General features: G+C 54.2%; 1 protein-coding gene across 5 annotated transcripts in view; it reads left to right on the top strand.

Annotated features, from left to right (window-relative positions):
* The window catches only part of RASA3 (RAS p21 protein activator 3), a 106,242-nt gene that overhangs the window by 45,519 nt on the left and 34,337 nt on the right, over positions 1 to 26,386 (top strand). For 3 of the 5 annotated variants that reach the window (XM_036904823.2, XM_036904824.2, XM_057494488.1), the window contains 2 exons: positions 11,949 to 12,052; positions 21,121 to 21,215. In XM_036904823.2, coding sequence (XP_036760718.1) covers positions 11,949 to 12,052; positions 21,121 to 21,215 — 199 coding nt within the window. Of the gene's footprint in view, positions 1 to 11,948; positions 12,053 to 21,120; positions 21,216 to 26,386 lie in introns of those variants that run through there. The other 2 variants (XM_057494487.1, XM_057494489.1) reach the window with 1 other exon arrangement.

Genomic DNA, 26,386 nt, shown 5'->3' with positions numbered 1-26,386 from the left:
GGGGCTCTGAGCACCTTGTTTACAATCTAGTGACTAATGGAGCGAAGAACCCTCATGCAGCCAGCTGCTCTACCATCAGGCTTAGAACTGTGGACTGTGTGGGCCCATCAAGACAGCTATTTTGAGTTTGAGATCATTTTTAGCAGATGAATTGTATCCTTGCATCTTGCTTCTTCTAAGTGGGAACAAGCAGCATGTTCTGACGACTTACTGAATTTAATTTACAGAAAACTGTTAAGGGTCTTTGGCCCCTGGATGTGAAGACTGGCTCTGTTTCTCCTCTGCACAGTGCCCACCAGGGCTGGCAGAGCTACTCCGAGGCCAAGCGATGCCAGCCGTGTGTGTTACTGTCATGTGCTCAGCATCTCTGGTCTAGGTTGGTAAAGCAAAAGGGAGAGACAGGAGTTGGTCAGGGGTCAGGTCTGGCCCTGGGGCTGATGATGAAGGTCACTGGTTTGACGAGGTCTGCTTATATCTGTTACCCTGGTACAAGAGAGATTCTTTGTGTCTAAAATGGTCGAGGCCCATGGGGAATGGGCCTGGGGAATGGCTGTGAGTCTGTAAAGCTGGGCTCTGCCCAGATCTCTGCGTGAGGATGTCTGCAAAAGGAATCTATTTGGGACCCTCTGTTCTGAGGTTGAGGGATCATCATCCTCAAAGTATTTTAGACAAATTGAGGAAGGGTGTCTGGTTTTGGTGGCACTAGAAAATGCTTCTGGAGCAGAAAGGCTGAGAGTTGAGGAAAATAGTGATGAATCCTCTCCTGCCCGGTAGTGCCCTGTCTGTGATCCAGCCAGGGTCAGGTGACTTTCCCCAATACTGTTCTAAGAAGCACTTAGCTCTGGCGAGTGCACGGAGGCAATGCTTCAACCTATCGGGTTTTCAAACCCCTTTGCAGGATATGCATGCTTTCCTTACAGACACTTTTAATATGCTTGGCTATTTTTGTTTATTCATTAGCTTGATGAATATCATTGAGTGCTTATCTAATATACCAGATAAGGAGAGTGGTGCTATAAGCAGAAAGTTAAAACTGACAGCAAAGAAGAGAGAAACCTACTCAAAATAATTCTCAGAGCTTAAAAAATATGGGTATATGTGGTCCTTTAGTATTGAGGCAGAAACCCTATTCACACTGATGGGCCATGGAGCTGGCAGCCCCGAAGTTCTGCTCCATTTTTAAGGGCAGAAGACCTGCTTCACAGAAGGTGAAGCAAAGAAAACTGCCTCCACCTGCTGCCAAACACTTGAAATAAAAAACCATCTCTTTCATGAGTTTGCAGCCTGAATCCACACCACATCTGTGGTCCAAAAGCCTAAACCCATACATACATATTAATATAGTCCTGGATTAAAACTTCTTAATGTCCACCGAGGCAACAAGATACCAGTTCAAAGCAAATCCAGTTATCTCTTTGAATCCAGACTCAAACAATTCTCCTGAAGTTCCAAGAAACATGAGCTCAAAGGAGAAATTCACAGAACACAGGCAACAGAGTGTCTGTGCCAAGAGAAACGACAGACCGCAAGATCAGACCTGCTGAGCTTGTAGACTGTCAGCTGACAAAGTTTAATGAATTTCAAGGAATGAGAGACAAGATTAAAAACAGCAGCTTAAAGGAACTCATATGACTCAACATGCAAAAAACAAATCACCTGCCTAAAAAATGGGCGGAGGACCTGAACAGACACTTCTCCAAAGAAGACATACACATGCCAACAGGCACATGAATAGATGTTCCACATCGCTAATCATCAGGGAAATGTAAGTCAAAGCCACAATGAGCTATCGCTTCACACCAGTTAGGATGGCCAGCATCCAAAAGACAAGAAATAGCAAATGCTGGTGAGGATGGGGAGAAAGGGGAACCCTCCTGCACTGCTGGTGGGAATGTCAGTTGGTGCAACTGCTATGGAAAGAAGTATGGAGGTTCCTCAAAAATTTAAAATAGAAATACCTCTTGACCCAGTAATTCCACTTCTAGGAATTTACCCAAAGAAAACAAAATACATGATTTGAAAGGATATGTGTACCCCTATGTTTCTGGCAGCATTATTTACAATAATGAAGATATGGAAGCAATTGAAGTGTCCTTTGATGGATGAATGGTTAAACATGTGTTATATATGCACAATGGGATATTATTCAGCCATGAAAAAAGAATTTCAGCCATTTACAACAACATGGATGGACCTAGAGGGTATTACGCTCAGTGAAATAAGCTAAGCAGAGAAAGACAAGTACCATATGATTTCACGTGTGGAATATAAAAACAAAGCAAAACAGAATGAACAAAACAGCAGTAAACTCACAGACACTGAGAAGTGACTTGTGGTCACCATGGGGGAGGGGCTGGGGTGGGTGGAGAAACAGGTGAGGGGTGAAGAAGCACATGATTTATGTCAGTCATGATAGAAATGGGTCACAGGGATGGAAGTGCAGCTCGGAGAACATAGCCAGTGGTTCTGTGATATCTTCCCGTGTCTGCAGTAGCTGCACTAGCTGGGGTGAACATCTGATGACATAGATGACTGTTGAATCACTGTGTTATATACTCGAAACCAAGAAATAAAAAATGAAAATAAAGCAGGTTAAGAAATGACAAAGAAGGGCTGAACCAACTTGAGAAAGAGCCAAATAGAATTTCCAGAAATTAAGAACACCAGTGGATGGAAAACTCAGTGGATGAATTAAATAGCTGGTTAGCCATGACTGAAGGGAAAGTTGGTAAACTAGAAGGTAAGTTTGAAATACACCCCAGAGACACAAAAGAGACTGAGAGACGCAGAAGGCATGATGTCCAAGCTCAGCTGGGGAGCCCCAGGGGCCTGGTGCGATGGTGGCAGGGAGAGGGGACACACCCTCATGCGACCTTGGTGGAGGGGCAGAAGTCAGGGTGGGAGGGTGCAGGCCCCTCCGGGGAGGTCAGGGGAGCACCCACCAGAGAGACTGGCCGTGGCACAGTTGCTGCCGCCCGCCAGCCGGGCTCAGTGCCAAGACGTGGCAGATTCCAGGGGGAAGCACACAGCACCCCCTGCTGAGCCTCCAGGCCTCGCAGTGCTTTGGAGCCTGGTCACTGGACCTCTGACCTGCCGAGGTGAGGGCATGGTGGCTGGCAGAACCTGCTGTCCCCCGAGGCCCTGGCCAGGAGACCAGCCCTGAGCTCAGCTGCTGCCCGTGTCTGTTTTCTGACTCTGCTGAAGTGTGGTGAGCGAGAGGAGCTCGCTTCCCGGCTGAGACTGGCTCCCCAGCCAAGTTCACCCAGGGCTGCAGGAGAGACCCCTCAGGCACCTTTTTCTTCCCTTTCTCTGTTGCTGGTGGGAGGGTCGCAGGTCTGTCTGTAGGAACCCCTTACATCAGACACATTCGGAAGAATGGCCTTGCCCTTCTCTGAAGGTGATTTGGGCCCAGTGTCTGTCCTGCTGGGACACACATCACACCTTCTAATGGGAAGGAAGGACTTGTTTGTGTTTAACTTTTTATTGCTATAACTTTTTAATCACTTAAATAGCACCTCATCACTGGTTGTCTGTTTATATAAACTAAGTCTTACCTAGTGGGGCCTATAAGACTTAACGTGGACTCCGCTGCCTGGCTGCCTGGCTAGACACAGGAAGCATCTGTGAGAGCGTCCTGGGGTTCCCCCAGGAGCCGCTCTGGCCTCTGAAGTGGGCGGGGAACGTTGCATCACAGAGAAAATCCCTGCTTCAGCGCAGTGCCGAATCCTGATGTGAACAAAGGGAGTTGAAAATGAGAGGTCCTCCCTTGCTGGGCTGGTGCAGTCACAGGCGAGAATATTCCGGAAAGCCAGTGCTCTCGCTTCCTTTTGTCCCTCTGAGTGATTATGGTGAGGATTCATCTGCCCTTGCCCGTGAAATCCCACGAAATGTGTGAAGAGAGCAGCTGCCCGGCCTGGCCTCGCCCCCCCAACCCCCCCAACCCCCCCCCCCCCCGCCGTGGGGCCTGCTGAGCCCCTCCCGGGCTTGGACCCCCGCAGCTGGGCCCAGAAGTCCTCCCCTCCTGGCTCTCGCTCCAGTCTGAGCTTAGTTGCTACCTGGAGGGGAGGGCGCTGAGGCAGGGCACTTCCTGGGTAGGAGCCTCCTGTGCTTCCCCAAAGGCAGAGCCTGCGGCTGCCATATTCCAGCCCTGACGTTTCTCAGCTTACGTCTGTTGAATGATGGAGGCAAGTCGCACAGCTGCATCTGTCGCAGGATTCCTTCTTGTTTAAAAAAATTGGGATTGCTCCAAAATGCTCAGGAATACGTGGACCAAGTGTCAACGTGGCTGTTTTTTCTAGGCAGTGGGATTGGGGTGGGGAGTATTTTTGTTCTTTGGTTTGTGTTATATATTTTTTTACTTAAAATTAGAAGTTAGACAGTAAAATAACCACTTTCTGGAGCAAAGTGGGGCAGGGCTGGTGCACCACGATGTTCGTGGACAGGGCATAATTACAGAGTCTCCGCTCCCGCAGTTCTTGCTGAGAACTTTGCCAAATGAAGGACTGTTCCCAAGCGGACGGGTGTGCACCTCCGATTTGAGATCCAGAAGGTGCCATGGGTCCATGACACTCATCCTGAGAGACATTTGCTCAGAAAATAGTACCACGGCAGAAGTGGAGAAGTGACAATACTCAGGAAGGCGTGGCGGCCCCCGCTGTGTCAGGCGGGGAGCCTTGGGGCTGGAATCCGGAGGCACGGGAGGGTATGTTTTGGGAAGACAATATTTTCACAGATGTTTTTAGTAAAAACCAAGTTGTTGACTAGGAAAAACCAACTTTGAAATTATGAGGCTATAAATAACATTTTCTCTCCTAACATTTACTTTTCTAATTTCTTAAGTTAAAGCTTAAATAAAAAGTATTTTTGACATAAATGCAAACCTCAGGCCAGACGTTTCATTCTAGCTGGAGTAGACGGATCTGTCCCCCGCAGCTCTGGGTGCTCTAGGTGGGGATCCGTCCCCCGACGCATCCCTGTATGGCAGGGGCCCATCCCCCCACGTGTCCTGTGTGGCAGGGGCCCATCCCCCCACATGTCCTGTGTGGCAGGGGCCCGTCCCCCCATGTGTCTGAGTGGCAGGGTGAATCAGGATTCTAGTTCACTAACAACAGATCTGGTCTGCAGTGGGTTTTCACAGAAAGCCTGTTTTTCTGGTCATCTAGCCTTATTTATGATTGCTCTTTCTATGGGTGAGTCTTGTGGAAAGGAATTTTCTGGACAGCTCTGTGTAAAGCAGGTTTTATGGTCTCATATGTTTTCCATACCAGCATTTGTAGTCCTTAGTCTCTGCTGCAGATAGAGAGCTGGGGTGTTTCATGCTGGACCCCAAGGTCCCAGACTTAGCACCCTTTGGCGTAGGACCCAGGGCAGAGCTGGAGGGCAGTAGGGGTGTCTCTCACCGCCAGGCACCTGCTCGTTCCAGGCCTCGGGAGGGGGCATCTGTATCCAGGGCGGTGCTTGCAGAAGGAGCCCTCTGTGTCATTTCTGTGTCTAGGAATTGTTGGGCTCTAGGTAATCTAGGTGAGGGCTTTCTCCTCAGCTGGGAGGTGGGTGAAAGCCGTTGGGGCACGGTTCCACCCATCTTCACATTTCAGGGTAGGCTGGGTGTCGAGGGGCTTCCCTGGGGGCAGGGTGGACTGGCACTGTCCATGCCTGCTCCTGACACGTGGCTTCAGGCCTCTGCCAGTTCATCCTAAGTGGGGCCCTGTGTGAGAACATGAGGGCTCTCCAAACTTCCCAGGGACGCTCAGCTGGGGACCACTCCGTGGACCCCCCACTGGCCTCCCACGGGGCCTTAGCAGTGTCCTGAATTGCAGCCGGCCTGCAGGGAGGCTGCACTTGGTCAGGGGTCCCCGTGGGAGGGCCAGGTCCACGTCACCCCTCCTGCCCCACTGCCCTCTGAGTCCCTCACTGGCTGGCAGGATGCTGGAGTCAGACCTAACCCCAGGGAAAGTTCAAATCCTCTGTAGGAGACCCTAATGCCTCCCCACTGGCTGGTGTCCCTGCCCTGGGCTCCTCCCTCCCTCTCTCCTTCTTTGCCAGGCCCTCCTTCAAGTTTTGGAGTTTAAAAGCTTTCTGTTGTCACAACTGGCCAGTGTGTGACTGGCTTCTAAGAGTCATCATTTCAGCCTCCTAAAAAAGCATGGTTGGGCCATAATAGATCAGTCCGGTCATGATTCACTGGTAAGGACCTGGGATTTCTGCTCAGGAGATGTGGGCCAGGGTCTCCTTGGCGGTGGGGCTTGGCTTTTAGGAGCCCATGGTGTAACTGTCCTGCAGACCCACCATAACCCTGTGGGCAGGTATTTTTGCAGATGGGAAACTGAGTCTCAGGGGAGGTGATGCCCAGCCGGGGGGCTGTGTGCTTAGAGCTGGGTCAGGCCAGGAAACAGCCTCAGGCCCCCACAGGTTCACTCCATCTCTCCAGACCCAGTTCGCATCGGCAAGATGCACAGGCACAGCATGCGCCCTGTCTCCTGTGGTGATGGTGGCCCCCTGTCCTGGGCACCCCTGCAGTTCAGCACCAGGCTGAGCATCCTGCTGTCTTACTGAAGCCTCAGGAAAGAGCTTTAATGAGAGCCCACAGATGCTGAGGGCCTTGCTACTCAAGGACTTTTAAGGAGTTGTGCAGTTAGAATTCTGAGCGCAGAGGTTCTCCTTCGGCCTGTCGGGCATCTGGCGGGAGAGGCCTCGCCGGCCGCAGGCAGCCCCTGAGCTGCACCTCTCAGGGTGGGAGGCCACGTGCTGCATTCCGGCTTCTGGGACCCAGTGGGGTGCGTGTGGGGTGGGCCACTCCCCCAGCCCTCAGAGGCTGAGGTAAGACAAACGCCCCCGACCCTGGGCACCTCCACACAACCCCAGGCCCAAGACATCCACAGCGTGCTCTCGCCTGGGCCTCCCTGCAGGTGCCCTCAGTCCGTGCGGGGTGGGGCTGCACGACTTCCTTTCTGTCCGTTCTCCTTTTGGACTCCATCAAACACAGTATTTAGTTCAGTGAAATTCTGATCCAGCTGTGAGTTAATGACTTAATCACACGCAAGTTTTATTGCTGGATTCTGAGCTGTTCAGAGAGAGGCTGCTGCTCTTTGGGAAAACTCGCCCACCTGCTCGGTTCCCATTCACGCTGGGCCGTGAGGTGGGCCCTGAGTGCCCCTGGGAGCCGTGGGCCGCTGCTTCTGGGTGCTGGGCCTCCCTGGAGGTGGCGTGTCGGTAGCTCAGCCTTGAGGTGCGGAGGCCACCTTAAGACAGACCTCAGGGAGGACCCAGTGTGGGCCGCTCATTCGGGGCATGTGGCCTCTGTATCTGTCCGGACTAGAGAAGTGGGGCAGCTCCCCACCTCCCAACTGGGAAGTGATTGCAGACGTTTGAGACACAGGACAAAATGGGGAAAACCAGGCACACAGCTGCTTTCTCCTGAGCAGCAGCCTGGGGGTGGGATGGTGCAGCTGCTGGGAAGTGACTCACGGGGAGACTGGAGGTCTCTCTGTGGGTCCCAGACAAACCCCGGCTGGCCCTGCTGTCTACCCATGGGCTCTGGGAGCCGAGGGGCATCGCAGGTGGTGGCCCTGGCTGGTGGCTACTTGGTGGCCAGCCCAGGGCTTTTTCAGGGCTTTTTCTTTTTTCCTTGTGAGACTTGGCTGGATTCTGTGAACCTTTGAGCTTCTCCCGATAATTACTGAGGGAGAAAGCTTGTCACTCTGGCTGGCCTCAGAGGCGGATGCCTCTGCGCAGCACACATTCGTCTCCTGTCAGATCGTGGCATTTAAGGCAAGCCAAGTCCTTTGGGTGGCCTCTCTTCTTTGTGCAAGTGGCCCACAGCGCAGGGCATTACTCATGCATCTGCTGGCTGCTGACCTGGGCTGGGGACAGAGCTGGGTCTCTGCAGAGGCACACCCCAGGTTAAGCCACTGTGGGAAGAGCACATTCAGGGCTGTGCAGCCCTTTAAGTTCACCGACCCAAAGGCGTCCTGCCAGGCTTACTGGAATGTGGACTGGGAGACTCATCCCGCTCCAACTATCGCCAGCTTCCTTTTCCTTTGGGAGTGACTTGTGACTCTGCTCCCCACCAGAGACGGTCTCTGGCCGACAGAGAAGGGGCAGGTATCCAGGCGAGAGCACGCTGTGGATGTCTTGGGCCTGGGGTTGTGTGGAGGTGCCCAGGGTCGGGGGCGTTTGTCTTACCTCAGCCTCTGAGGGCTGGGGGAGTGGCCCACCCCACACGCACCCCACTGGGTCCCAGAAGCCGGAATGCAGCACGTGGCCTCCCACCCTGAGAGGTGCAGCCCAGGGGCTGAAACGGCCTTTCTGGGGCAGCCCCCACTCCCCTGGTGGAGAGGCGCAGGTCACACACCCATACCTCCCTGCGAGGGACAGACGTCCTTAACGAACTGTGGTGTTTCCAGTTAGAAAAGGTATTCTGATATGTTGTACACTCGTTGTTTGTCTTTTAATTTGCAACATAAGCTTAAAAGCTCTTATGCTTAGTATACTGAATATGAAAAGATGGGCATTTAATAGAAAATAGGCCATCAGACTCAGTGTTGCTGGCCCTTTGGGGTGAATTTGTCCCCACATATGCCACCAGCACAAAAGCCTTGGGCAGCTCCCCCTTGTGGGACTTTATTCAGAGGAGACTGGGGGGCAGCTGGGCAGGGGACGCCGCTGGCCATCAAGGCTTGGCACCCATGCGCCAAGCAGGTACGGTCATTAGGCCTCAGGTGCTGTGTGGCCACTAACATTCTATCTACTTATTTGGAAAGTGGTCCATGGCTTGACGTTAAAAGAAAAAGCTGAGTATGTACCAGAATATATAATCGAATCCCACTTTTATTTAAAAAGCATGTCTCTATCTCTATTCTGTTCTATATCCATGTATCTTTAGAGGAAAAAATATTTCCAGAAGGATATACCCTAGAATGTTAATTCTGTTTTTCACTTCTGACATACATAATATTTAAAAATATTATGTATTTAAAAAATTTTTGTTTTTTTAAAATAGCTTTATTGAACTGCAATTCATTTATCATATAATTTACCCATTTATAATATACAATTCCATGGTTTTTAGTATATTCAGAGTTGTGCAGCCATCACCACAGACAAGTTTAGAATGTTTTCATCTCCTTAAAAAGAAACCTTTAACTGTCCCCATTTCCCACCAACACCCTGCCTGTCACCAGCAACCCCCAATCTGCCCTCTGGGCGTTCCCCCTATCTGCCCTCTGTCTGTGGGTCCACCTGCTCTGGGCGTTCCCCTGATCTGCCCTCTGTGGGTCCACCTGCCCTGGGCCTGTCTTAAAGGGATAGCACACTGGGTGGTCTTGCATGTCTGGCTTCTCTCCTGAGCCCCATGTCTTCCAGGCTTGTTCATGTTGCTGCGTGTCAGAGCTTCCCCCTCTTTATGGCTGATAACACTCATTGTGTGGTCACAGCACGCTGTGTTTATCACATCAGCTAATGGACATTTGGGCTGTTTCCACCTTAGGCTTTTGTGAATAGTTGTGTAAACTTGTACTGGCTTTTATGTAGAAAACAGACCATGTTTTAATTTCTCCACAGGGTGCACCCTGCAGTGGGTTTGTCTGGCCACGTGTACCATTTTGAGGAACAACCACTGCTTTCCAAAGTGGCCACACCAGTTTATGGTCCTACAGGCCTTGTGCAAGGGTCTAGATTTCTCCACATCCTCACCAACACTTGTTACCTGTCTTTTTAATTCTGGCCATCCAACTCCACCTAGGATGTGAGCCCCACAGGCCAGAACTTGCCTGTTTCACTGTCCCCAGTGGTCATGGCCCACGGGCCACTCACAGGGGGCCATTCAGTTGTCTGATCTACACTGGGAGTCCTCTCCCGACACACGTCTCGGGTCGTGCAGAGCCAGGAACGCGGCCTGTGAACACGTGCCCCACGTGGTGCGTCTGTGCTGGGTGGGGTCTCAAGTGCTAAAGTGTGGCCCCTCCCTGGGAGTCTTCAGCTTTGATTTCGTGTGGGCCCCAGGGTGGGCCTGGTGGTTGTTCATCCACCCGGATGGGTATCCCAGGAGATTGAATGCTTATGTCTAAGTGTTTCAGAGTCTTTCCCACCAGGGTGGGGCCAGGACGGGAGGAAGAGCCTAGCTGCTGACCAGGCCACGCGTGTCAGGCGTCCCACTGTCTCTGGAGAAAGGGGCTCACCAGTTAGCTCAGCGGCCCAGGCAACACAGACACACTGCCATTCTGAGGGAAGTGTGAGCCGCTGAGTCATGCGGACTGATCCCGCTGGCAGCCCCGGGGAGAATCCATTCCCCGGACGGACGGGCTTCTAGAAGCCACCATCCTCCCTGTTGGGGATTATAGCCTCTGCTCCTGTCACTGGGTGCCCTCTCTGACTCTGACCCTCCTGCCACCCTCAGAGGGCCTGAGATGCTCTGGGCCCACCGGGCAACCCAGGACACCCTCCAAGCTCAAGGTCCTCGCCTGAATCCCGTCTGCCCAGGCCCTGTGGCCGCACGAAATGACACAGTCCCAGGCCCCAGGGATTAGGGCCTGGGCATCTTTGGTGGGATGCTGTTCTGCTGACACCAGCCCAGGTCCACTGCCTCTGCTCGTGAGCACGTGCAGCTGAACTGCCGGCTGCCTCAGTTTCCCCACCGTCCGGGGGGTGGGGCTCAGAACAGGCCCTGCATGTTGTATACACCAGCTGGAGCTGCCCACCACTGGAGCAGGGCTTTGGGGAGGCAGTTCTCGGGGCAGCACCCAGAACAGAGCACCCTGTCTGGGCTGGCCTCTTGAGGGTGCTGGGGAGGCTGGGAGGTGGCAGGTGTGGGGGCAGCAGGGCCTCCGGGTGCCGTAAAGTCATTTTAAAGCTCATAGTTGAATGCCTCTTCATAAATTTGCAGTGTGTCACTGTCACAGTCCAGTTAGTGGACTGTTTCCCTCACAGGCCTGCCCCCAGTAGCCACTGCGGGCAGCCGCCTTCCTGACGGCCCAGATGGAGGGTGAACTCTGGGGCCCTCTTTCCTCCTGCAAGTTGCCACTGGTTGTCTGTCTGCATCTGAAGGGGATTTTGGCTGTTCACCCTGGGCTCTCGTGGCTGTGAAACTGCCAACATTTACGAGTATATTTCAGCCCTTGCTTGACTACGCTGGGCCTTAGCCACCCATGTGCATGGACACGGAATTGGCAGGCCCTGAGGGCCCTGTAGGTGTGCCCAAGTCACTCTCCATTCCAGGGCAGCCCGGGGCAGGTCTCCATGTGTTCCTGGGGCTTCCGTGAACCTGCACTTGCAGCCCCTGCCAGAGCAGCCAGGGAACTGCTCAGTGGTGGGGCCCCCGGCTCTCTGCCCCTCAGTTTGACTTTGCAGTCTGTTTTGTCTCCATCTCTGGTGATGCACGCATGAGCCACGGGCCGGTGGAGAAGGTCAGTGGTGTTGTTGGGGGTCCTCTCCCTGGCAGGAGGTACAGACGGCCACCAGTCTGGATTTTGCCCTGAGTTCTGGAGAAAGAGGAGTGCTGGGTCTAACTTTTATAGTGAAGCCTGCCACTGGCTGCCCTAGGCCTTCAGGACGTCATAGCAGTCAGTCCTGGTGCACCTTGCTGACCTGGACACAGATGCTAGACGTAATTCTGCTAATGCCACCACTGGTGTCAAGCTCCCCATTCCCTGGGCTGGTGCTGGCCAGGTCCACAGTGTCTTCATTTGATGGGACACGCCCCTGGGACCATTGCTGGGGCTGCACCTGCCAGGGATTTGCAGCCTGCCTACTGCTGGGTCCATTCCCATCCCAGGATGGATCTGCATTGTCATGTCTCATGAGTGCAGTGCAGAGTAGCATGTTTAAGATGAGGTCACACGCATGTGCCCAGGATCAGTGCTCGGTCTACGGACCTCACTGCAAGGCTGTGTGGCTGTGGATGAAGGGCCGCCACCCAACAGACACTAACGGTGCTCCTCTGTTTATCTGTGCAGCCCCTTCTATGGAGAAGACTTCCACTGCGAAATTCCTCGGAGCTTTCGCCACCTGTCATTTTACGTTTTTGATAGAGATGTTTTCCGGAGGGACTCCATCATAGGTGGGTACTCCGCGGGTATTTCTGTCACTCTGCCTCTGATGAATGAGCCATCCTCCTGGCAGAAGTGGGGCATCTCTTCCAGGCACGCTTGTCTGAGAGTCCAGCAGCCTTTTTAGCCTAACCCCCAAGGCTGGGATGGGCCTCCTGGCCCCCATCTGTGTGGAGGAACTTCACAGACTCCCACGGGAGGCACGAGAACAAGCTGGCAAAGGTTTCAGAGCTGCCCTTCACAGTGAGGGGACGGCGACCCTCAGCACGTCCCCACATACCTCCAAGGACTTCTCTGAGGGGCTGGTGTGCAGAGGAGCTCTCCCCACGCTCTGGGGCCTCACCCTCTCCTTTTCTCTGGGGCTGTGGTAAGTCCTGTGCATGCCAGGGGGCCAGATTCCCCAGGGTGACATGGAGCCCCACACTGTCACTGAGCCCCTCATGTGATTCTTGAAGTCAGATGGAAACTAACACCCATGGCATGCTTCCTAGCCACTGCCCACCCGCCCCCTCACCCAGCCACCACCTCCACCCACCAGCCACCATCTACTGCCCCCCAGCCACCACGTCAGCCTCCAGCCTTCATCCTTTCTCTTGACCATCAGCTTGGTCCACCATTTCCAGCCCCACCTATGTCCCTGAAATCTGCTTGGTGCAACCCTGTAACCCAGGAGTTATCCTGGACCCCCTACCCCATTTAGATCTGCCCCAGCCCCTGACATCCACCCCTTTCCTGGAGGGAGCCACATGATCATGCATCACGTTCTAACCTGGAGCTGAACACCAGATCCCCTGGGCGGGTGGCTCTGTGCACAGTCAGCAGGGTGGCAGTGCCAGCCTGAGTGGGGTGGCCCTCGGAGCTGCTTCCAGAAGGGAGTGCTGTCCACTTCCGCCAAAGGCTCCTTCCTGCTGCGCCGCCTGGTGCGAGCCCCCTGGGATGCCAGCCCCCTTTGTCTTCCCCGCTGGCAGAGGTGCCTGGGTGGTGGGCTCCATTCGACAGGTGACAAGGAAGTTGAATTCAAACTCCAAAGTGTGAGGGCAGCTTGGACGCTAATGAAGAGGGCTCGCCTCTGGCAGCACCTCTGGTGTGCAGATCGGAGTTTTGCACTCTTAAGAGTCAGATGCTGATTCACAGGTCTGGGGCCGGGTGTGGGAGCTGCATCTCCAGCAAATAATGCCCTTGAACACCGCTCTGATCTAAGTGGAGAGGAACAGAGTCTGTTAGGAGATACTCGGGTGCAGATCACATAGGAGCCCAGAGAATTCACACCTGACTTGTGTTAAGGGGGAGCTGTGATCTGGGCTTCCCAGCAGAACCCGTATCTCAGGATCACAGCTGACGAAGGTTGTCTGGTTGGCTGTGTGTACGTTCTGGGTCTTGTGGGTCCCTCTGGGCCTGGAATTCAGATTGGAGCACAGCACCCAACCACCAGGCCCTGCGGGCTCCTTTGCTGTCAGGGTGAGGCCCAAACCCTTAGCCTGGCTGTGGTGCCCTTCACAGCTGCTCCTGCTGAGGGATTCCTTCCTCAGCCGCCCCCCACCGTCAACCTGCAGTGTGGGCCTACAGCCGCCCGTCACCGGCTGGGTGCACAAGGTCTGTTCAGGAGGAGAGGAAGATGCCGTCTCACCCAAGGGCGCTGTGTCTGTGTGGTCCCAGTGCGCTCAGCTGGGGCTGAACCTGGACGTCAGTATGAGTCAGAGTGGCTCCAATTACCCAGGAGTGAAGAGGGACTTGTTTACTCCTCAGAGGTGCATGAGAGCCTTTTTGGTATTCCTAAGGAAAAAGAAATTAAAAGGTATTTTGCACATTTTAATGAGAGAAACTGATAGAGTTGGCTCTGGGATTATTTCCCTTCAAAATAATCAAATAAGGTGTTCATCAATCATTCTGTTTAATGTACTTGCCATTTTTAAAGATAACCAGCAAAATCATGGTTCAGCACTTCTCTGTGGCTTTAAAGTCATGGTGCATCGGTGTGGTCCGACCGAGGGGCTCCCCCCACCATTTTCACAGCTGTGGAAATCAGTGGCTGTCTGGATTCCATGAAAAATTTGAAGTTATGACTAGTAATTCTGTTGTTACCAGGATGAGAAACCAGGTTGTGTCATGGAAATGAATGTAGTATCACCAGCTTCTCGCGGTCCCGTGTCAGATCCAGCACCTCCTGTGCCCAGAGGAGCCCACCCTCACCTGGGGGCTTCCTGCTGCAGCCATGGGTGTGACCCCACGTTCCGGTCCAGGAGTGGGGTGCGCCGCACTGGGGGTGCAGCTGGACATGGGCAGCATGGAGTAAATGGAGGACTGTGGGAGGGGTTGCAGTGACTGGGTGCAGGGAGAGCCGGCCTCACTCTCCTCTGATCCAGTGTCCCCGCTGGCCCCACTGGTCAGGTGTAGGCAAGAAGGGCACAGAGTGGACGGGGCAGATGGGTGTCCCGTGCAGGAGGCACAGCTCGGACAGGACTCCCCTTATGCTTTGGGTGTCGTGGACCCACAGATACCAGCACAGAGGAATCTGTTCCAGAGGCAAGACCTTCGCACATAGGTGTCGAGGTGTTGGATGGCCTAGAAGCTGCTTTTGGGGCTCCCAGAGCCCGGGAGATGTCCTTGACTTGGATGAAGCCACTGGACTTGCTAGGGCCCCGTGGCTTCCCTTTGAGTGGTGACTGTACCCACCAGGGCCCTGTGTGCAGGTCCAGTAATCAGGTCAGCATGTGTGGTATTGATAGGCAAAGGGGGTAGTTGGCGTCCATCTAACGGGTGCTCCTGGGCTGGTGGGGTTCTGTTAAGTGGCCAGCTGCATGGGCGGCTCCAGAACTTACTAGCCTCACCTGCGACTCGGGCCAGCCCTCGCTCCCAGCAACCTGGCTTCCAGCTAGGTCTGGGCTGCTGGGCTGCTGGGCTGTGGGGAGGAGCCTGGGCATCTCTCCTTGCACCTCTGGCCCTGGCAGTGCCCCGTCTGGGCCCTCCCTGACCTCATCGTCCTCTGGGTCTGCTCTTCCCACCACCTCCCACTGTCCTCCAGCCCCAGCTGGCAGGCGCTTCCTGTAGACTAGCTATCACAGGGCAGAGGGGTGAAGTGATGTGGTGCAGCTGTGTTATCCACACCACGACGAAGGTCCATTTACAGCAGTTGGATAGGCATCTGCCCCGCATCCCCAGGCCTGGCAACCACAGATCTGGCGTCTATTTCTACAGGGCTACATTTTTCAGAATGCCACAGAAATGAAACCACAGTGTGGGCAGCAGCATCAGGCCTCCCCCACTCAGCAGGCCCCCTCCTGAGCATCCCGTGACCGTGCACCATCACTTCCTGTTCAGGGTGTTGGCGTTGTTTCCAGATTGTGAATAAAGCTGTTGTAGACGTTGTTGTGCAGGACTTTGTTTTTATTTCTTTTGGAAATAAGTAGCAGTGAGACTGCTGGGGCACACCCTCTATGTTAAAGGGCATCAGAATCCGCCCCAAATCTGCCACTTTGCCATGAGGATTAGCCTGAGCTGAAGGCAGTTGAGAAGTGCAGTCACCACAGCCCGAGGTGGCCTAGAGGGGGCCTGCTCTGCAGACTGAGCAGCCCTCTCCCCCACCCGCTCTGCTTCCCTCGCTCTGTCATTTTTTCCTTTGCCTCCTCCTGAGAGTGCATTGTGCCGACTGGGGTGCTGCAGAATCCCAGCCCCCAGCACCCCTTGGGCACTCGCTGAGGCCCTGTGTGATGGACATGACTGAACTCATGTCTTTCTGCTGGTTGCAGAGCCCCAGGGACCCTAAAAGGCAGACGGAGGAGGGTTTTCCCACCGCCTATGTTTACCTTTGTCGGGAGCCTCCCCTCCTGGAGCGGGAGTCCAGCTGCTTCAGCACCTGCGTCTCTGCTTTGACTCAACTGGGCGTTGCTGTTCCATCTCCTGTGCAGCCCCCTCCTTTGGGTCTCAGTGCATTTTCAGTTTCTCGCAGTGTGTGGCTTGCCTTTTCATTTCCCTACCATTGTCTTTTGAAGAGCAGAAGTTTTTGATTTTGATGAAGTCCTGTTTACCAAGTCTTTTATTTTATGGTTCAGATTTTTGGTGTTGTGTCTAAGACAGCTTTGCCCACCCTGGGGATGTAAGATTTTCTTCCATTGTTCCTTCTAGAAAGCTTATAGTTTTAGTTCCTACATTTGGATCTGTGTCAAGCACATGTTACCTATGGCACAAAGTAAAATGAGCAGGTGGGTCCTCGTGCACAGCCAGTGGCACAGTGACATTTGCTCAAAGCTGTCCTCTCCCCACTGAGTTATCTTGGTACCTTTTAGAAGGTGAACTGACTTAATAGGTGTGGACCTATTTCTGGCTTCCCTCCTGTGTCCCGCTGGTCTGTCCCTTGCCTCACACCAACACCCTGGCGGGATTCCTGTAGCTTCAGAGCAAGCCTTAAATCAGCGGTGTGACTCCCCAGTGTTCTTGCCTTAAGTCAGTGGTGTGACTCCCCAGTGTTCTCTCCTTGACTTGTTTTCTATACTAGCTCCTTCGAATGGTCACTTACATTTTGGAATCAACTCCCCAGTTTCTAAAATGGTCTGTAAACCAGGTTGGGGCAGAGTTAACGTCCTATGCGTGAGTCTCTGGACCCTGGACAGGGCCGCTCTGTGTGCTTGGGTCTGAGTTTCCCTGCAGTGTTTTGTGATGTGTTTCAGCATACTCATCCTGTACGTGTGTATGTGTATTTGTATCCTGGTATGTTTATGTTTTCCATGGAGTAGACAGATTTCTCAGGTAATAGAGCAGAAGCACAAGCATCGTTTTGTGAATGGCTCTGTTAGGTTTTCTTGAATTCTAGTTTTTGTAGTTGTTGCTTGTTTGTACAATTATGGTTGGTTTTCACATATTGATTTGTGGTCTTGCTGAACACACCTGTTCTACTAGCTTTTCTTGTAGGTCTTCTGTAGATTCTGTGAGTAAATACATTCATCTCCCTTTTCCAGTCTATGAGCCCATGTGTCTTTTCCTCGCCTCTGTGCACCAGGGTGAACAGACACCTCTGCCCTTGCTGGTCTTGGGGAAGCACCTGGCTGTCCTGCACCAGGTCTGACCACAGCCAGCCTTCCACAGGCCTTGTCAGGTCCCTCTGCCTTCCCTGCACCCTCTGCCACTGGACCTGGCTCCCCAGTCACATGCCTGAATTTCCTGGCATGCTTCTCCCTTCTGAGCAGACCCAGACAGGTGCGCACCCCTCAGAGCAAGTAACGCCAGGCTTTTAATGGTGAAGAAGCAGGTGACACCTCTGTCCTAGTGAGAAAGTGGAGCCCAGAATGGTTTGGTAACCTTTGATGTCTCTCAGAGTTTGTGACAACTTCTTGGACTATAGCACATTACAGACATTAAGTGGACATTGTGGCTTGTGGGTCATGCATTCTCTCAGAACAGCATTTAGAAGCTCTGATGCACAGGTTTTAAAGAGGGCACATTCCTATATTCTTGAATGTGATTGATATCTGGGAGGACAGACTGGAAGCTGGGGACAGAGGTGACCCTGAGTCAGTAGACAGATAGGGAGAGAGAGACTTATTCTTGGCTGTATTTTATATCTTTTTGCATGTTTCAAATTTTGTACTATGTTTCCATATTACCTACTTAAAATTAATTATGAACTTCCAAAAATAGTGACAGTGATGTGTGAGTTGTAGGATTCACATGAGCATTAAATATGAGACTCCCCCTATTCCAATTAAACCCATAAAAACATTGCAGTTACTTAAAATGTCCAACTGCAAACATAGTCTTCTGAACAGCTGAGCTAATCATGAAATCTGAAGATTTCTTTATCCTTTTTCAGTAAAATATATTGCCCATTTCGGTTCCGAGATGTGTTTGTTTCATGTGGCTTTATTCTTGTGAGATTCAAGATCTATTCCTACTGTGGGAAAAGGACAGAATCTTGCAGGGGCCAAGCAGAGAGAAGGGGAGGCTTCTCTGGAGCCCATTCCTCCTGGAGACAGGCTCTGGAGGGCACTCGTCAATGGGGCCCCCGTCTAGACCTCAGCAGAGGGGCTCCAGGGAGGCCTCATGACTTGGTCCCAGCCGGAGGAAGCCCCACGTGGCCTACAGCTTGGACTCCTCTCTGCATCTCTGTGCAGCCTGCATCTGCTGCATGTTTTCTGTATCTGCCTTTCCCGCCTCAGCCACCTCCCTTCCGCCCTCTCCCACCTGCTGCCTGTGTGCGGAGGCTAGGCCAGGTCTGGCTCCGGACAGCTCTGCATGGGGACAGTTGAACCAGGCGACGTGGGCGATGGGTTGACCCTTCAGCGGCTGGGTGTGTGGTGTCCACTTCATGGGGGGTGGACATCCTACTCTGTGGAGTTCACCAGCCTTGAACCCTCGGGCCCTGGCTGTCTGGTGGCGTGGGAAGCTGAGGTACAGTCACTGTCCCCTTGAGAACACGGCACATTGCAAATACGCTGAAATGACGAGACGCCCAGCCAACAGGAGGTGGGCTGCGGGCAGGTGGCAGTAAGTTGTGCCCACTGCCTTGGTGCCTCGGCCCCTGGCACCTGGGACAGCCATCTGTGTTTGCTTTGCCTCCAGACTTGCCATCTGTGCCCCAGGGGCAGGCTCACGGGGTCAGGAGTCCAGAGCAGGGACAGGCCGACCGAGTCCGCAGAGCAAGGGTGAAGACCCGAGGAGGGATCTGGCTCTGCTCTCCACGGTTCTCCGGCTGGGCCTGTGAATCTGTTAACCTGACAAAAGACAGGTTAATAAGGAGCAACAGTTTATTGACACAGGCAGTGCCCCCCAGCAGGAGAGACCTCAGTGACGAGCACCTGTGAGGGTGCGTGAGACTCCGGCTCGTGTGGCGTCTTAGGGAAGGAACCTGTCTTCAGAGATGGACAAGACCAAAGAAAGAGATTTAGGCTTCCATGGGCAGCAGACTGAGGGAAGGTGCATATATGGGGGCCGGGTGGGCCTAAGTTTGTGCAGGAGCATCATGGGGCCAGTGTTCCATCTCACCACCATCACTTGCCAGGGGAAAGGTCCCACCGCCCTCACTTCTCAGGAGTTCCAGCTCATAGTCAGATAAGGGAGCTCTGGGGGGGCTTTTCCTGCACCTGTTGATGCTCAGTTGCCTCCGGCTCAGACAGTCCTCATGCCCAGGTGGCACATATTATTAGGGTGGCCTATGCTGAACTCCCAGACCAGACAGCAGCTAAGCGCCATCACCTTTTCCAGAATGGGCTGGATCCCCAGTGAGGCCTCGTGTGAGCCTTTGGGAGCAGAACAGGGTCCAGGCCCCATGGGGAGGCACCTAAGATGAGGCGGTGTTGCAGGGGCACCTCACAGGGTGAAGACATTTAGGGAAGAAGAAATGATGGAGAAAAATGAAGCAAAGCCATGATGTGGAGGAGCACGGTTGGAGTCCTGGGGGGCTGCATCCTGGCTGGGGTCGTCTGTGACCTGCCCCTCTGGGATCACACCAGATGGAATGAGGAGGACTGGCGGGTAGAATGCCCGAGACATTGCAGACAGCTGGAGACAGGGTCAGGCCTCGCGGTGAGGCTGCTGGACGGCAAGCTGCTCAGGCAGGAGCCCGGGGGGTTTTCGAGGACTGTCTGAACGAAGGAGAGGCCTTCCTTTGAGGACACCTGCAGGTGTGTCGACAGCATCTGGGTCAGACTGGCAGCCTCGGGCGTGGTGAGCAGGAGGCCGGGGAGTGTCCACAGCAGTCGGACCTGCAGCGGATGGCACGGTGGGGAAATGGGCTCAGAGGGGACCCAGAACCCTTGGAAATTGAACCACCACCCTAAATTAGACTGTGTGTGTCCCAGGGGTACAGAAAGAGTACATTTGAACTTAAAACACTACCATATCATTTCTATTTTTGTAATGATTTTAATATGTGAGCATCATGTGCATATGTGTGCATCGCATGTGTATCATGTATGAACGGGGTGCTCATGTGGCTGGGACACCCAACTGTGGGTGGTTCCAGTGCTTGGAGGCCCCTGGGGTGGGGGGGCAAGGCCGGGACAGGGGAGCAGCTCGGTGCACCTGTGTCCTCCCGCGCTGTGGTGGGCACCTCTGCCTGAGTGCCTCTCGGGATGAATAAGGAGATGCCTACTGGTATGTGCACTAAGTCTTGCAAGCCCACGCCAGATGATGTATAATACACAATCCTATTTATATAAGTATTTCATTGAAATTCTAGTCCAAAGTACCAAGTCTGTATAAGGGACATAAAACTATTTGTACGAGATGTCCTCAAACTTTTGGGGCTGCAGAGGCTCGCTGAGCATTCTGTGAACATGAGGATTCTCAGCCCCCACAACTCAGACTCTGGGATGGGACCTGGGAAACTCTCCTGGTGTTTCAATGAAGGTGGCACTTTGAGACACTGAGTCATAGACCCGGGTGGGGGATGGGAGGCAGCAGCTCCTTCCAGCTGCATCTGTAGTTTCTGTGGTTGCTGGGAGCCAACGTGAGTGCACACGTTGTTGTCACAACTGTGGATGGGCCTGGCACACACATGTGTGCACAGCGCTATATAAGTTAAATACACACACATGCACCCTGTACAAGCTGACATGTACATGTGCACACACATGCGCACACCTTGTATAAACTGACTACACAGCATGTGCACACGCACACACGTGTTCTGAGCGGTGGTCTATACGAGCACACACACACGTTTCCATGAAATCCTCCTCAAAGCCCGCAAAGCAAACACAGCCCTGCCCCTACTTTGCAGTGCGGATGACAAGGCAGGTGGTGTCTCCCACCTGCACGGCCCCTTCGCACTTCTCCGCCCATCTGACCTTGCCCCCAGGTCCTGAATGGGTCCCTGAGCAGATGCCACTTTCTTAAATGTGGGAAATACTCCCCCCCAGCCCCCACCCCACTAGACCACCCAGGGTACGAGGCACAGAGTGGAAGTGCCCAAGAAAGGCGGCCTTGTCCAGCCATGGCAGGGTTCCCTCGGAGCAGGTGGCTGCATGTCCCGGGAGTGGTGTGGGGGCACTCTGCCCCAGCTGGGGCGTGGCGTGTGTGGGCCTCGGGGAGGCAGCGTGGCGGTCGGTGTCCCTCTCGTCACCGACTATCCTCTGCATTGTTTCAGGGAAGGTGGCCATTCAGAAGGAAGACTTGCAGAAGTACCACAACAGGGACACCTGGTTCCAGCTGCAGCATGTGGACGCTGACTCGGAAGTGCAGGTGAGACTCAGCGGAGCCTGCAGGGTGCAGGGGGCTCTGGGAGACCTGCGGCGGTTAAGGAAGCAGGTGGGGGCATGGGTCCTGAGTGGGAGGACAGTGTCCCCCGTCGGCAGTGAACGAGGCTTGTCGGCTTTGTTTCTTCTTGGGTCGTTATCACACTTCATCACGCATGATTGAGGCAGACTCAAAAATATAAAATTCCGAAGGACAGTAATTACACATAACTGAAAGTAATGACAAAATATGGGAAGAAGTAGAGCCATGGAGGACAGGGTGCATAGGCCTTGCACGGGGGCAGGTGCCATACACCCAGCCAAGAACAATGTAGAGCTGAAGAGGCAGCGGCCGCTCCCAGGAGGATCCCGCTGAGTCCTGGGGGCTCAGCCCGGCTCCCCATGCAGTGCGCTGATGGGACTCCCACCCCCTTGTCGTGGGAAGGAGCTGCCATCTGCCCCAGGCCTGGGCTTTCTTCCTCTATCAGGGGAGCCTGTGGGGCTCTAGTCCCCAGCCCTTTCCCAGTGAGGCTGCTCCTGACATGCCTGCAGGGGGCTGTTCCCCATGCTGGGTGTCTAGGGCACCAGGGGACACCTGCCAGAAGTGGCCTTTACCTCCTCTTCTTTCACAACCCGGGCACCTGGGGCTTCAGGACAAGCCTGCTGCCGAAGCCGTGGTGGTGTCTGGATGCTATGACTGGGAGCCACAACCAGACAGTACAGTGGCCCCAATGCCAAGTTGCTCAGGAGTTTTCATTGGCCATGCTGGGAGCCCAAGGCTTGGACAGCGCAGGTGGGCGATGCAGAGGCAGGCCTGGCTCGACGCAGGGCCCGTCCACTGGTGACAGCTGGACAGTGCCTGACATGTCCGGGGGTGTCCAGACAGAATGCCCAGAGGAGGTGCTGTGAGGACCCCAGGGCTCCTGGCCCAGCGTCAGAGGCCTAGCTGCCCTCCGAGTCCTCATGCTGCCTCGCAGAGGCTGTGTGGCTCACAGCCCCCTGGTGGCCACTGGGACTGAGCCACAAACTTTGACACAGAGGCAGCCAGAGCGAGCGGTTGAGGAGCTGAGCCAAGGAAAGGCATCATAAAGGTGCCTCACTAAATTAATCCCAACCAAGGGTCCCAAGTGCTGTAGAAATTGGAAGACACAGTAACACTGCAGAACTAAGACGGTACCTGACGTCAAAGAGCTGGGCTCCGAGGATAAAGGTGCACGTTCACACCAGGAATACAGTGGCCATGCGCTCCTGCTCAGCTGTCCAGAAACCTGGTCTTCAGAAAGGTTTCAGAAGCCACGTCTATGCAATGGTGCTTTACAACTGAAGCCATTTCTCCTTTATTCTGGAATAACACAGCCTGCGGCCCCGTGATCAGAAGCTCTGTAAGCAGGCTGCAGACGTGTGACTTACACGTTCCTCACACACATATCTCACCAGTGCTGCATGTATGGGCGAGTGCGAGGGTGTGTGCATGTGTGTATATGCATGCGTGTGCAGCTTATCGTGTGTGGACACAGTGTGCACGTTTGTGTAGCCACCGCCACAGTTAAACCATGGACAATGTGAACACAGGTTTGTGCGTTAATTGTACAGCCATGTGGGGCATTCGGGCTGTTTCATAATTGATGTCCTTGCATGCCTGTGGACCAGTGCTTGTCCTGCTGAGCCAGTTCCTGTCCCATCTGAGGTGGGTACAGATGCTCACTGGGCCTGTTTCCTGGGCATTTGTGTGACTAGTGGCTCATGGGTGCCCTGCTTCCCCTGGGGCGGGGAGGATATGCCTGCTGAGCACGTGGGGCTCCTTGGAGGCCCCCCATGAGGTGGGGGCGTAGAGATCCCAATGTGGGGAACTGCCTCCCTGGATTCTAGCTGGCCTTTAGAAGTGCAGTGAGGATCTTTTCATGTTGAAATGTCACATATATGGTGTTTAGAAGGCAGAGGGTAGCATATGGTTTCTTGAATCTGTCTGCTATAATTCACAGTGAAAGGTGTGTTTCAGAGTCACAGAAATGGAGGAGAAAGGTGATTTTAAAAACTGCTTGCTTCCTTCTGGAATTGATGTTTTTAAACGTCTCTGGTAAACCGCCTCACTGAAAGAACTAGTCCCTCCGTCCCGTCCCCCTCGGAGCGAGGCGGTGGCCGGGGCGGGCCTGACACCTGCATTCACAGCTGTGTCGGGCGTGCCCCTTCCCCTGGCCCCTGCAACCTCACCCCTGTCCCAGTGCTGGGGCCGCCCCTGGTGCCTCCTGCCCGCAGCACGTGGGGCATGGAGTGCGGCCGTGCCTTGTCTCTGATGCTGGAGGACTTCTGTCCTGTCCGTCCTTAGCCTAGCCAGAGGTGTATTCATTGATTGCATCTTTTCAAAACCACCTTTTGGCTTGGTAGGGTTCTCAGTTAGTTTCTGTTTTCAGTTCCATTGGTTTCTGCTCTCTTACTTCTTTTCATCTGCTTGCTTTGGACTTAATTTGCTTGTCTTTTTCTAGTTTCCCAAGTGGAGGCTTAGATTACAAATGATCGATTTTAGATATTTCTGCTTCTCTAACATACACTTTCACTGCTCTAAATTTCCATCTAAACACTGCTTTTGCTGCATCTCACGTTTTGATGTCTCATTTTCATTTTCATTTAAGAGAAAAAATAAATTCAAAATAGTTCCAGTTTCTCTTGAGAGATTTCCTCACTGACCTATTTGTTATTTGGAGGGTGTGTTCTTTAATCTCCAGATATTTTGGGATTTACCAGCTGTCTTTCTGTAAGTGATTATATTGATTTCCACTGTGGGCCAAGAGCAGGCATTGTATGGTTTCTGTCCTTCCAGACTTGTTTGTGTGTCCGCTGGGTGGCCCAGGGTTCGCAGGGCTCATCAGTCTTGGTGAGGTTCCAGGTGCAGGGCCGTGTTCTCGGGCGCTGTTACAGGCGGCACTTAGATCTGCTGCGCTGGTGACTCTGGTCGGTCCCCACGGGCTTTCCTAAACTTCTTGGTTTCATTATTCACTTCAAATAAAAGTGGGAACAAACTGTCAAATCAGTGTTTTTAATGCTCTGTCCTAAGGTTTTTCTTCTTACAGACCAATGCCTGAGTCTTCAGGGCTATTAGTTAACCCGCACAGTTCAGCTGGACCATCTGTGGGTCAGGCCTGCCCGGTGGGTCCTGGGAGCTGTGCAAGGCTAGGCCAGCCTCCCTGCCTCAGCTTTGCAGGGATGTCTGTGACTTTATCTGTCTTGGCAAGAGTTTCTGTTGGGGGTAAAACAAGCCTGGGGGGCCAGTTTCTCCAAGGGAGGCATAGAGCTTATGTGGCTGAACCAGCATAAGCTCAGACAGGCATGTCGAGGTCAGATGCTCCGTGAGCAGATGCCAGCCGGGCAGAGCCTGAGCCTAGAAAACCCACACTTCCTGCCTGACTGCAGGTGGAGGGTGTGGCCCTCTGCCCCTGGGCGTTGGTGTTTGCGGCTGGGTTGTTTGTGTGGGAGGTGGTGTGTCTCCCACACCAGGAGAGGTGCTGCCGGGCCATCAGTGAGGCCCCGTGGGGCGGATGTGAACTGTCAGTGGCAGGTGCACTGAGCTCAGTTCTGGGGGACATCCTCTCGGCCATGCACGTATCCTCTCCCAAATCACCAGCAAGCGGTCTGATGCCAAGTAGCTGACAGTATCTGTGCCTCGTAAAGGAAGCATTTGCCCCTCGCGAGGAAACCCCAGCGGGCATGGGGGTCCGCCTGGTGGACGTGCTCACCCTCTTCTGGGAGAACAGGAACAGGGAGTGAGCTGCTGCTCTGCTGGCCGCCCTCGCACGCTCTGCGCAATCAGAGGCACACGGAGGGTAACCGGGGGTGGGGGGGTCAGCTGAGCGCCATGACCGATTTCACCAGTACAGCCCCGAGAGGGCCTGAGGTGCAGGGGCTGCAGTCAGACGCCACACACTCCTTGGGAGCTCGTCCTGGGCAGCCTAGAGGGCCTAAGGGACATCCTAGCATGAGAATGGCAGTGCACGCACCCACCGATAACAGGGAAAGTGCTAGGCGCAGCCAGTGCTCAGCAAACGGGAGTCACTTCAGTGTTGGTGTCCCCACTGGCCAGGCTGTGGTGGCACTGAGGCCCTTCTGCAGTTACCAGCCCTGAGTGTTTGCTCCTGGGCTTGGTGGGCAGGTGAGTCTGCACGGCCCCTCCAGGCTGCATCGAGAGCCTGCTGTGAACACACCTGCCAGATGCAGCAGCTCCCGGCGGAAGTCGCCTGCTTGCAGTCCTGCAGTTCCCGGCATCCCAGGCAGCTGGTCACGCTTTTTGTAGATAATGGCTCTGCTGTGGGGACACTGGGAGCATCCAGGGCCCCACAGTGTGATGCTAGCCGGGGGCCCCACGTCCTGCCTGTCCGGCAGCCCCGCCCACCCTACGGGTGAGGAAAATGCCTGAAGGCCAACCACCCTGCCTGCAGCTGGGACATGGCATGCGCGGGGGCTTTGGGGCTTCCGCCTATCACTCAGGAAGTCAGCCCTGGCTACTGGGCAGGGAGCCCACTGCCCTCCAGTATGTCTCCTGGGTCTGTGTGAGGCATGGCAGCCACCTAAGCTGTACATGCAGGGACCGGGAACTGGCCTCCCACCGTGCTGCAAGCAGGCCTGGACGTGGCTTTGGGAGCAGCAGCTCGTGTCTGGGCTCTGTGGTACCTGGCTGCTTTGCTCTGGTGAAGAAGGTTTCCATGTGTCACATGGGTGCACAGGGCATGCAGGGCCACAGGGCTCGGGGCCAGTGAAGGAGGCTCTGCCGCCCCTTCTGGCCACCACATCCCAGCTTCTTACTTATTTCTGATGAGGGGCTCGTGGTGTACACCCCACTTCACCTCCCTCCTCCTCAAGCTGTTGTGACAGGAACACCCCAGACGGCCTCTTTCTTAAAAAGCAGTGCTGCAGACTTCCAGTGGGATGCTTGCCGGCGGCCTGGAGTTGAAGTTCAGGATCCAGCAGGCCAAGGGCAGCAAGGCTGTTCAGCCTGCTTCCTGGAGGCCTGTCCCAGGACGTGGCTAAGCAGCAGCTTGGGGAGGTGGGTCCAAAAGCCCTACGTCGTTGGCCAGGTGGTTTCTCTCAGGCCAAGCGCGGAGCCAGGGTTCTGCCAGCAGTGCCCTGGGGCCCCATGCTGGGGTGGCAGGGCTGGGCATGGGGAGACACATGGTGGCGCTGGACTGC

Source organism: Manis pentadactyla, chromosome 17 (assembly GCF_030020395.1).
Source record: "Manis pentadactyla isolate mManPen7 chromosome 17, mManPen7.hap1, whole genome shotgun sequence".
NCBI classification, from domain to species: domain Eukaryota; kingdom Metazoa; phylum Chordata; class Mammalia; order Pholidota; family Manidae; genus Manis; species Manis pentadactyla.
The sequence above is the reverse complement of the archived record's forward strand: the minus strand, read 5'-3'. Positions and strand labels throughout refer to the sequence as shown.